Source organism: Nicotiana attenuata, unplaced genomic scaffold (genome assembly GCF_001879085.1).
Source record: "Nicotiana attenuata strain UT unplaced genomic scaffold, NIATTr2, whole genome shotgun sequence".
NCBI lineage: Eukaryota > Viridiplantae > Streptophyta > Magnoliopsida > Solanales > Solanaceae > Nicotiana > Nicotiana attenuata.
Genome location: NW_017671213.1, coordinates 64,008 through 75,818, shown reverse-complemented (window position 1 = coordinate 75,818; position 11,811 = coordinate 64,008). Strand labels below are relative to the sequence as shown.

General features: G+C 36.7%; 1 protein-coding gene across 1 annotated transcript; it reads left to right on the top strand.

Annotated features, from left to right (window-relative positions):
• Window positions 1–2,662: 2,662 nt before the first annotated feature.
• On the top strand, window positions 2,663–6,872 carry LOC109206736 (calcium-dependent protein kinase 7-like). The gene is made up of 8 exons (XM_019369593.1): window positions 2,663–3,703; window positions 4,274–4,397; window positions 4,477–4,620; window positions 4,805–4,957; window positions 5,077–5,192; window positions 5,348–5,515; window positions 6,018–6,248; window positions 6,387–6,872. The coding sequence occupies exons 1-8, from the start codon at window positions 3,206–3,208 to the stop codon at window positions 6,540–6,542; spliced, it is 1,590 nt and encodes a 529-aa protein (XP_019225138.1). The 5' UTR covers window positions 2,663–3,205; the 3' UTR covers window positions 6,543–6,872.
• The last annotated feature ends 4,939 nt before the right edge of the window (window positions 6,873–11,811 follow it).

Sequence of the window (11,811 nt, the reverse complement as noted above, 5' to 3'; positions counted from 1 at the left end):
AAGCCCAATTATGATAATTAATCCATTTTTATAAGGATATCTACTAAGCTTTAATCAATTAGGTAGTAATTTTATTAAGCAGGACGGACCAAGTCACGATCCCCGACGGTGCTCTACCCCACGCTGTTATACGGCGTGCAAGTCACCTCAACATAGCGCTACAATGTGCAAACACGGATTTCAAACCCTCAGAACAGCATTTACATCTATTACTCACCTCAAGCCGGCCAACATCCTAGCTCGCTATGCCCTTGCCTTTCGAATTGACCTCCCCGTGCACCGAATCTGATCAAAACCACAACGAATACGTCACAATATGCCAATGGGACAATTTCCAGTTGAAAATAATCGAAAAATAGCGGAAATCTCGAAATTAGCAAAATCCGAGCCCCGGGCCCACTTCTCGAAAATCAAAAAATTTACCATCAACGGATTTCTTATCTCGCCACGAGTCTATACATATAAAGAACGCCAAAATCGGAGTCCAAATGACCCCTCAAGTCCCCATTTTAGCTCTCTTATGTTTCAAGCCCTAATCACCATTTTTGTCAATTAATTCCTTGAGTTTTCCGCTCTAATCTATGTATTTACACCATAAAATCGTGTTTTAGACTCAGAAATCCTTACCTCAAAGAAGTCCCTTGATTTCTCTCTTCCAACTCGCCCAAATTCTCCAAGTCCGAAGTGAAAATTATGAAACCCTTCAAAATTTCGCAAAGGAAAAATAAAACATCACTGACCAGTTATTTCCGCATCTGCGGCTCCTTAGCCACATCTGCGACTTCCGCTTTTGCGGTTAAGTGCCGCTTCTGCGGAATAAACCGCTTCTGCGGCTCCCGCTCCTGCGGATCAAGCTTCGCATTTGCGGATTCCTTTAAGATCTCCAATCTCCGTATCTGCGACTCCGCAGATGCGGTCAGCCAATCCGCTTTTGCGATCCCTGCCGCTTTTGTGGCTAACATCTCGCTTCTGCGGTACCGCTTCTGCGGCCCCATTTCCGCAGAAGGGAAAATACCAGAAGCAGCTGCAATCTTCTTAAGTTCTCAAACCAAAACTCCCCGTCAACCATCCGAAATCACCCCGAGGCCCCCGGGACCTCAACCAAAAGCACCAACACCTCCTATAACATCATTCAAACTTGTCCCAATCATAAAAATACCTCAAACAACACTAAAACCATCATTTCTCATCGAATTCAAGCTAAGTTCTTTAAGAACTTCCGAAATACGCATTCGATCAAAAACCTAACCAAATCACCTCCGAATGACCTGAAGTTTTGCACACACATCCCAAATCACATAACGAAGCTACAACAACTCTCGAAATTTCATTCCGATCCTCGGATCAAAATCTCACCTATCAACCGGAATTCACCAAAATACTAACTTCATCAATTCAAGCCTAATTCTACACCGGACCTCCAAAATTACTTCCGATCACACTCCTAAGTCACAAATCATCCCCCGAAGCTAACCAAATCATCAGAATTCATATCCGAGCCCTCTAACACATAAGTCAATGTCCAGTTGACTTTTCCAAAACAAACCTTCCTTAAAGAGACTAAGTGTCTCATTTCCTTCCAAAAATCAACCCAATTCAACTCGTTCACACAAGATACTGATAATGAAGCATAACGAAGCAGGAAATGGGGAAAACAGAACGGTATGAGACGACGGGTCGGATCGTCACAATTATATAAATTCACACACATATAATTGCATCATTCTTTGATATGTTAAAATGACTTTGATCAAATAAACACATGTAAATCATGTTAAAGCTCAAGTTTCACAAATGAATTAATTTTGAATTTCAATATATATATATATATATATATATATATATATATATATATATATATATATATAGACTTTAACCATCGTAATAAGTTTGTATCAGCTAAATTTTTGGTGATCACCACAAGCAGAGGCAGGCAGATGTAGTGTTAAAATTATGGACTCATTCAACCTCAGTAGTTTTAGAGCCCGTTTGGACATAAGAAAATTTTCCCTTTTTTCCAAAATATTTTCACTTTTTTTCGAAATTAGCATTTGTTCATAAAATTTTCAATTTTCACTTGAAGATGCATTTTGAAAATTTGAAAAACTCCAAAAAAACTATTATTTAAAATTTTCACTCAAATCACTCACAAAACTTAAAAAACAACCCAAAAAATTATATTCATGTCCAAACACAACTCTAAAATTCAAATATCATTTTCACTTTGAAAAATTTCTTCACCATGTTTTGGAATCTTACAATTCTTATGTCCAAATGCCCACTTAGTTCAACTAATATGTATGTGCTAACAAGTTCATTACATAAGTAAAAATACTATATTTCGAACTTAGTTAGTTCTAAATTTCCTAAGTTTAAATTCTATATCCGTCTCTGGCCAATAGTCAAAAAGGATGCATAACCAAGGTTAATTTGAATTAAACTAATTTCTTTCTCCAAGAACCAGCCAAATAACTTTCACCAAGATCTTAAATTAATGTTCATTTGCTACAAAAGAGTAGTAGTATTTTTTTCATAAACATAAAAGATAAAAAAGTGAATAGAAATTATGATTATTACTATGTGATTCTGATTTGGACAATTTTGTAAAAATCAAGAAGAGCCGAAAAGAGTCAGTAAGTACAGAGCTACAGTTGAATTACAGGTTGCCACGAAATGGGGTTTTGACCTTTTGTGGGGTTATTTTCACACGCTAAATTCCTCTTTCTCATCCTTAAATCACCCCCTCCATCTTCCAAATTCTACAACTCCCTCTAAATTTTCACATTCTTTTTTGGAAAATTCTACTTTTACTCCTTTCTGTTTTTTGTTTTTTGTTTTTTTGTTTTGTTGAGGATTTGAACTTTGTTCTTTAGGAAATTAGAACTATCTTGGTGTTTCTTTGTGCCTTTACCTGAAAAATTTAAACCCTAACTGGGTGTTTTTAAGATCTCAGATTTTTCTGTGTTGGTTTTTTTGAGTTGTTGAAAGATTCAAAGGGAACCCCACTTGCTGTTTTCTTGATATCTTTGTGTTACCTTTGTCAAAATTAAATTGTGATTGCTTTTTTACTAGTGTTTTGGTCAAATTCTTAGACCCTTTTGGGTGGAGATAAAGAGGGTCAAAATTGTTAGCTTTGTTCTTATTGATTAGTTGCATAAAGCTAAGATTTTGAGCCTTAAAAGTTGGGTTTTTTAAGGTATTTTTCATGGGAAATTGTTGTGCAGTACCTAGTACTACTGATATAGATGAGCAAAAAAGGGGGAAAAATAAACCAAATCCATTTTCTACACATAATCATGGAAATGGTGGGTATAAATCCTATGTATTGGAAAATCCAACAGGTCATGATATTGAGATCACATATGAACTAGGACGTGAGCTTGGCAGAGGTGAATTTGGGGTTACATATTTATGTACTGAGAAAACTACAGGTGAATTTTATGCTTGTAAATCAATATCCAAGAAGAAGCTAAGGACTAGAATAGATATTGAGGATGTGAGGAGAGAGGTTGAGATTATGAAGAATTTGCCTCAGCATCCTAATATTGTTACCTTAAAGGATACTTATGAGGATGATATTGCAGTTCATTTAGTGATGGAGTTGTGTGAGGGTGGTGAGCTCTTTGATCGGATTGTCGCGAGGGGGCATTATACTGAGAGGGCTGCTGCAGCTGTGACTCGCACTATTGTCGAAGTAATTCAGGTGACAATTCAATATTCTTAGTTTGTTTGTGATGTGTTCTTGTTTCCTTTGGTGTTTACATGTCAATCTAAAGGGTCTTTGTAGTTGTCAACTTTGTATTATTAACTGGTAGAGTTGGAGAACTCAAGGTAGAGCTTAATGAATTACTGATAATGGCTTAGTCTGCTTCGTTCGATAACAGTAAGAATATGCTAGATCATGGGTGATTCTCATTCTTTTATAGTAAACTGAGATTTAATGTCTTGACCAGAGGCGGATCCAGGATTTAAAATTTATGGGTTCAATTTTTAGGTTTTTTGTGTTTAACCTTATAATCTTAAAGTTATGGGTTCATCTCTACTATGTATTGTAATTCTGATAAATTTTTACACATGAATTTATGTCCCGCATCGAAAGTTATGGGTTCAATTGAACCCGTACCTATAACCTTACATCCGCCCCTGGTCTTGACCCCTAGAATGAGGAAGTAATAGTTAACTAGCTGACAAGATGCAAGTTAATTGTTGTTTTTGAATTGTTTCTCCGAGTGATTATTGTTTGGGAAGAATTCATGATTTGCTTTTGTAACAGATGTGTCATAAGCATGGCGTCATGCATCGGGATCTCAAACCTGAAAATTTCTTGTTTGGAAACAAGAAGGAAACAGCACCTTTGAAGGCAATTGATTTTGGGCTCTCAGTATTCTTTAAGCCTGGTAAAACTCCTAATATTTTTATGTTACTCCTGGATTTGCATAGTTGAGCATTTTATTCACTGTTGCGCTGATTTTACAGGAGAGAGATTTAATGAGATTGTGGGAAGTCCCTATTACATGGCTCCTGAGGTGTTGAAGAGAAACTATGGTCCAGAAGTAGATGTATGGAGTGCTGGAGTCATTCTTTACATCTTGCTATGTGGTGTCCCACCCTTTTGGGCAGGTCAGTTTAGTTACATTGCCAAATGTTTCGTATTGTATTTCAAAATAAAAGTTACCGAATGCCACGAGAACAATCAATTGGAAGAGCATTGTTTATGCGCAGTAAGGCGCTTTATCAATTAAGTAGCTAGTACCGGGTTTCCAGCGGTCACATGTATGTAATTTCTATCTATTCCTCATTGCAGAAACTGAACAAGGAGTTGCTCAAGCGATCATTCGATCTGTTGTGGATTTTAGAAGAGACCCTTGGCCAAAGGTCTCTGACAACGCAAAAGACCTTGTGAAGAAGATGCTCAACCCTGACCCTAGCAAGAGGCTTACTGCTCAGGAAGTGCTAGGTAAACTATGCTCTAGAACAAAGTTCATTTTCTCTACCAATTTAGAATTCATTATTCCCCTTTTCCAAAGTCCGTTGAAGTAGATTTACAACTCATTACCGAATATATTCTCTTTGCAGACCATCCTTGGATACAAAATGCGAAAAAGGCGCCAAATGTTTCTCTTGGTGAAACTGTGAAAGCAAGGCTCAAGCAATTTTCTATGATGAACAAGCTAAAGAAAAGAGCTTTAAGGGTGCGATTTTGCTCCTAGCGAAACAAGATTACTGTTTCTCCGTCTTAATTTTTCTTCACTTCAAATATTTTTCTGAAATCGGTTGGCTAGTCTTGGATTGCACAGCTTGCAAATTCTCTACATTTTGTTTCTAAATTTCCTTTTCTACCTCACAGGTTATTGCTGAGCATTTGTCTGTGGAGGAGGTGGCTGGAATAAAGGAGGGATTCAAATTGATGGACATAGGAAACAAAGGGAAGATTGACATGAATGAGTTGAAAGTTGGATTGCAGAAGCTTGGACATCAAGTCCCTGATACTGACGTACAAATTCTAATGGATGCTGTAAGTGTTAGCTTTTTCATGAATCATTATTCTCTCTGACTTGAAATGATTGTAGACGCTTAGCTAAACTACTACTTGCAAAATTATGTTAATACTTTGTTCTTGGTAGCTTTGATGGAATCATCTTTTCTCATGCCCCCTTGCTAGACATCTGGTCATACATAGTATTAACTAAAAGAACTTATTACTGTATAAGAACGGTAGCCATGGGCGTAGAAGCTTCTTGCTCCCTACGTCGCAATGTATGTAGCGGTGTTTGACTGGGCACCGTGTTTAAGAAATAAAGGAAAATTTGTGGTCTAGAACAAGCCATAGATATTTGTGTGGCTATAAATCATCTCGTTAGGAATAAGATGGGAAATTTGAAGTTAAATTATTTCTAAATTAGGAAGTATGCCATTCTTTTTGGAACAACAAAAAAGGAAAGTAATACACATAAATTGGGATAGAGACATCTTTTTTGCCAAATCAGAAGAAAAACTTAACAATGATACTTCGACAGGGCGATGTTGATAAAGATGGATATCTGGACTATGGGGAGTTTGTGGCAATCTCAGTCCACCTTAGGAAGATGGGCAATGATGAGCACTTGAAGAAGGCATTTGAATTTTTTGATAAAAACCAAACTGGTTATATAGAGATTGACGAGTTAAGGGAGGCATTATCTGACGAGATTGAAACCAACAGTGAAGAAGTTATTAGTGCAATTATGCAAGACGTGGACACAGACAAGGTCAGTCATATTTTTCAGACTCGTCTGGCTTCTAAACCTTTGTGCTGCTATACATTTGTTTGTACATGTGTGCATTCTGGATGATGCCCCGGTTAGTTTCTCAAGGTTCTTATGTGCTTGCATTTTATACTTTTGCAGGACGGACGCATCAGTTTTGATGAGTTCGCGGCAATGATGAAGGCTGGTACAGATTGGAGAAAGGCATCACGACAGTATTCACGAGAAAGATATAATAGTCTCAGCTTGAAACTGATGAAAGATGGATCCTTACATGGGAACGATGATAGTCGATAGCTTGAGAAAGAGTAAAATCCTCGGCTCGGGTGTATTATGAAATTTTAAACGTAAAAAGCTCATCTTTTGGCTTTTCAACATTCTTTTTAACTTTGATTTTTCCCACCTTTCGTCGTTTGCCCCCTTCATGGTAGGGATCAATGGATGCCAGGTCCCCAGTTTTTTTATCCTTTAAGTTGCAATTATGTTGGTTTTTTTCTTCTTTTTGTTTGTTTGGAAGGTTGAAGAAATGTGTATGAAATATAGAAAGATGATTATGTTATGGTTGTAAATAGTCTGTAATGTACACTTTCAATTATTCAGTAATGGAAAATCAATTATTTGAGTATATCATTTTCTGTTTAAAATTTCGAGTGTTCATGTCTTTCTTACTTTTGTATTATTTCCTGAATTTCCTAAAGAAAATCTGAATATCGTTTCTCATCCCATTATATATTAGAGAATCAAGTTCTGGACAATTGTTTATCACAATAATATTACAATTTTTTACATAAACCAATACTGTAAAAGAGAGACAGAGAAACTTCCAAGTTAATGATAGAAACTCAAGTACAAAAAAGTGATAAAAGAGATAAATGAAAATCATAAATGCGAGTATTTTAATAAAGCAGCCTAGCAAAATAATTTAAAAAATGAAAAAAATGAGCTAAACTCCATTGGAAATCATAAATGCGAGTATTTTTTTTTTTTACTTAGAAAAGATATTACAAAAAAATACTACAAATTGAAATATACTCATAATGCTCTATTTTGCAATAAACAACATTGTATGAGTCAAAATCTATCTTTAGAATATTTAAGCTAAGATAATACTAAGGGAAGAGTTTCCAAGTCGTCGTTTGTCGAAATGCCCCAAGAAGCAGTGAGGTCAGTGGTCGAAGAGTCAACAAGGGCCCAAGCCGAAGAGTCAACAAGGGTTGAGGCCGAGGTCGAGTACCTTTGTCAGAGTTATAACGGCTAGTTTCAAGGTAGGATATCAAAGAGAATATTCTAGTGGATATTCTCTGCACTTGTATTATTAGGGTTTCTAAGGAACATGTTCCGTATAAATAGAAAAAGACACAATGATAGGGTAAAGAACACACTTTGACTTAAAGAATCGGATTTTACTTGCCAAGATACAAACATCACCTTTTAACTGAGATTCTTGTCTATACTTTCTCACTAGATGCGAGAATAACTCAAATATTCAAGGGATTGTCTATCATTCATAATTGTCAGAAAGAACATCCACTTATTCCATCCTTTCTTGGGTATCTCATTCCTTCTATTTACTTAAATGTCATTTATTGTTGTTCATTATCATTGAATGCTACATTATTTCTTCCGACTTCTGGAATATTTATTGTACGCCACTGCCACTGCCACTGTTCGACCCGATCTACGTAATATTTGTTGCTTCTTTAAGAGTTCCATCTAGGGATATTATTGTTAGCTAAGATTAATCCTTATTCATATAAATTTAATTATTCGAACCAAGATCTATATTTTTTTGATCAAACAAGTACAAGTCGACAGTGCAAGTGTTCGATTGAGTTGTTCAAAATTCTTTAGCAGAGCATAAGTTAAACAGTATCAAATGTGTGGGTTGGAATAGTTTCACTAATCCTTGAGTCGTTTTTGTTCCATTTTGTCCAATCATTGAATTAAGCAAACAAGAATATTTAAAAGTTAAGTAATTAAACTTGCACACAAAAAGATAGAGTTAAAACAAACGACTTATATATTCAAGTGCTTGTACTTCTAGTCGAGAAAAGAAAATAGAAACTCCTGAAGACGGAAGACATTATTTTTGTTGTTTAAGGAATCTGTGATAAAATCCTTTAGATCCACAAGGTTCAATTGACATGCATATGAGAGAGAGAAAAGATGAGAAAGAAAGAAATTGTGTACTGTTCGATTAGGCTCAATTACAAAGGGAGGGGTTTTCTTATAGTTGTGGCTGTTGGTTGACAGCTCAAGTTATAGAAATTACACAATGACCCCACACTTCTACACTTCTATACACACGCACACTGCTATATGTCAATACTCCCTCAAACTGGAGGGTGGAAGATATCGAGCACTCCAAGCTTGGATAAAAGGAAGCGACGATGTGCTGAACTAAGGCCTTTCGTCATTAAATTTGCCGGTTGTAAATTAGTTGAGATGTGCTGAGGACTGTCAAGCCTGCGTTGATTTTCTCACGTACAAAATGACAATCGATTTCAATATGTTTGTTCCACTCATGAAAAATAGGATTAACAGCTATTTGCAAAGCTGCTTTGCTATCACAATAAAAAGTAACTAGGACATGAATTGGAATCTGTAGCTCCTTAAGCAATCCCAACACCCAAATGATCTCTGCAGCGGCAGCTGCAAGGCTTCGATACTTAGCCTCAGCTGAGCTTCTACTAACTGTAGGTTTTTTCTTTGATTTTCAAGATAGCAAAGAATCCCCAAGTTTGACAAAGTAGCTAGTCACTGATCTCTTGGTGTTTGGACATCCTGCCCAATCAAAATCACAAAAGATAGAAAGGTGATCAATTGGAGATTTGTGCAGTAGAATACCAAGTCCAGGACCACTCTTAACATATCTGACAACTCACATAATAGCATCCCAATGAGAGTGTTTGGGATGCTGCATAAACTGACTTAATACTTGAACTGCAAAAGACAGATTTGTTCTAGTAATGGTTAAGTAAAGAAGCTTCCCAATGAGTTTTTGATAGCTCCCCACATCTTGTAATTCTGCATCTCCAATGTGTCCAACATGTTTGTCATAATCGATGGTAGTGAACTTCTGATTAAGTTCCATAGGTGTGGTAATAGGTTTAGCTGCAGCAAGTCCAGTATCTGAGATTAGTTGAAGTGCATACTTCCTTTGAGTGAGTAATACACCTTTGTCTGATATCAGAACGTTAATTCTCAAAAAATACCTAAGTTCTCCTAGATCTTTCACTTTGAATGAAGTGTGTAGTGTGTGCTTAGCTGCTTCCACAAATGTATGACTACTACCAGTGATGAGCAAGTTATCCACATACACTAAGATGATGACAATATCTGATCCTGCCTTTTTGGTGAACAATGTGTGATCATGAGAACTCTGTGCATAACCAGTTGCTAAAAGTGCCTCTGTCAATTTGATGTTTCACTGTCTTGAGGCCTGCTTCAGCCCATCTAGTGACTTCAACAATCTGCACACCTTATGCCCCCTGCTTGTGAAAACCTTGAGGTAAGCACATGTAGACTTTCTCATAAAGATCTCCCTGCAGAAAAGAATTATTCACATCCATTTGGAAGAGAGACCATCCTTTAGAAGCTGCTATACTGATGATGGTCCAGACAGTGACCATTTCTGTAACAGGTGAGAAGGTTTCATAGTAATCCAACCCTTCTTGCTGTGTGTAACCTTTGGCTACCAACATTGCTTTATACCTGTCCACTTCTCCATTGGACTTGTATTTAACTTTAAACACCCATTTTGAACCTATAACACTTTTGCTAGCAGGAAAATCCACCACTTCCCATGTTGCATTGTCCTCCCTGGAATTCTGCTTCTATTGCCTCCACCCATGCTTTGTCAAGGCAAGCCTCCTTGAAAGACTTTGGTTCAGTAGCTACTAAGAAAGATCTTAAAAGGATATGTAGCTCTCAGAAAGGTGATCATAGGTGATGGAATTGGAAATATTGTAGGGTGTTTCTTTATTTGACTTGGCTATAGTCACATAATCCTTGAGCCAGATGGAATGTTTTGAGGCTCTACAAGGTTCCCAAGGTTCTAGTAGTAGTGATTTTTCACAACTAAATGAGCTTGAAGTTTATTTGTCGCGGGCAATTGAGGAAGTTAATCCCGACGGCTCATTTAATCTTTTGGAATGGTGGAAGGACAAAGAAAAATACTTTCTGGTTCTTTCAAGGATGGCTGGAGATATTTTAACTATTCAAGCTTCAACAGTGGCATCAGAGAGCGCTTTTAGTCAAGCAAGAGTTCAACTCGGTAATTATAGAGCGTCTACGAGGGAGAGGTTGGAAAAATCAGTACTTTTCAGAGATTGGATCCGTTCGGAAATAAGAAATTTTGGATTTGCTGAATCACAACCAGAGGAAGATGCTCACAAAGAAATTCTAGCTGAACTTGTGGAGGATGCTGCTTCGCCCGGAAGCGGCAATGACCAAGCTACTTTTCCGCCACCACCAACGAAAATTCCTCCGGACCTTGATGGATTTATGAAGTTTGTAAGATATACCATGTAACTTGTATGAACAAAAATTAGTATGTATTATGTAACTTGTATTTTGGTACATCTTGATTAGTTTCTTTTTCTTCTCAATGGTGGTATTAGCACCTTATTGTGCTCATTCCATAGGGGGGAGGAAGACTAAGAAAGATATTGTCATATTTTTTTTATGCTATAATAAAATTACAAGGCATTGCTTCGAATATCTATTTACAATATTTTTGTCTTTAGACTTTAAATTTGAATTAAAAAATTTAGTCACAATTCTATAATAAAATTTACAAGGCATTACCTTAGATAAATTTTTTAACATCTTTTTGTCTCTAATTTCTATTTAATTTTTTTAAAAAAATCTATTGGGTCCACTTAGCCTGCGGGCCGGGACCGTTTAGCCCAGGACCATGAGTTCGTGGGTCCGGTCCCAGGCCGTTTCCTACAAAAAGACCATTTGAACCGGGACCGTTTGGCCCGTTTAATTTGGGACCGGCCCGGGACCGGCCCACTTGGCCCGTTTAGGGGCGATGTGCACAAATAGCCACTAACAGCACCTGTCTTTATTTTAAAGCCAATATTTTAAATGTCTTTAGTTTTTAGCCACTGGTTTAATAAAATTATACCTGACTGGACGAAAATACCCTTCTGCTATAACTTATACCTACGCTAACATTAACGAGCAGCAACAACGCAGCAGCAGCAGCAACGCAAAATTCTCTTCCGATTTCAAAAATTCAACATTCTCATCCAAAAATCGACATATATTTACAGTAAGTTATACTTTTATGTGTTTCTATTGATGTTTATTTCGACATAGTTATACTCTTTCCGATTTCTATTGATTTTTATACATTAAATAGAAATTTGATTTTTTTTTTTGAATTTCTGGATTGATAAAGTTAAGGACATCGCCTCCTATGATAATTCTATAAAAATTGAGCACATAATATTAAGGACATAGTGTCCTCATTTTGCAAATTGAATTGAAAAAGTTAAGGACACAATGTCCTTAACTTTGTTGATGTTCTTCTGTATATTAAGGACATACTGTCATA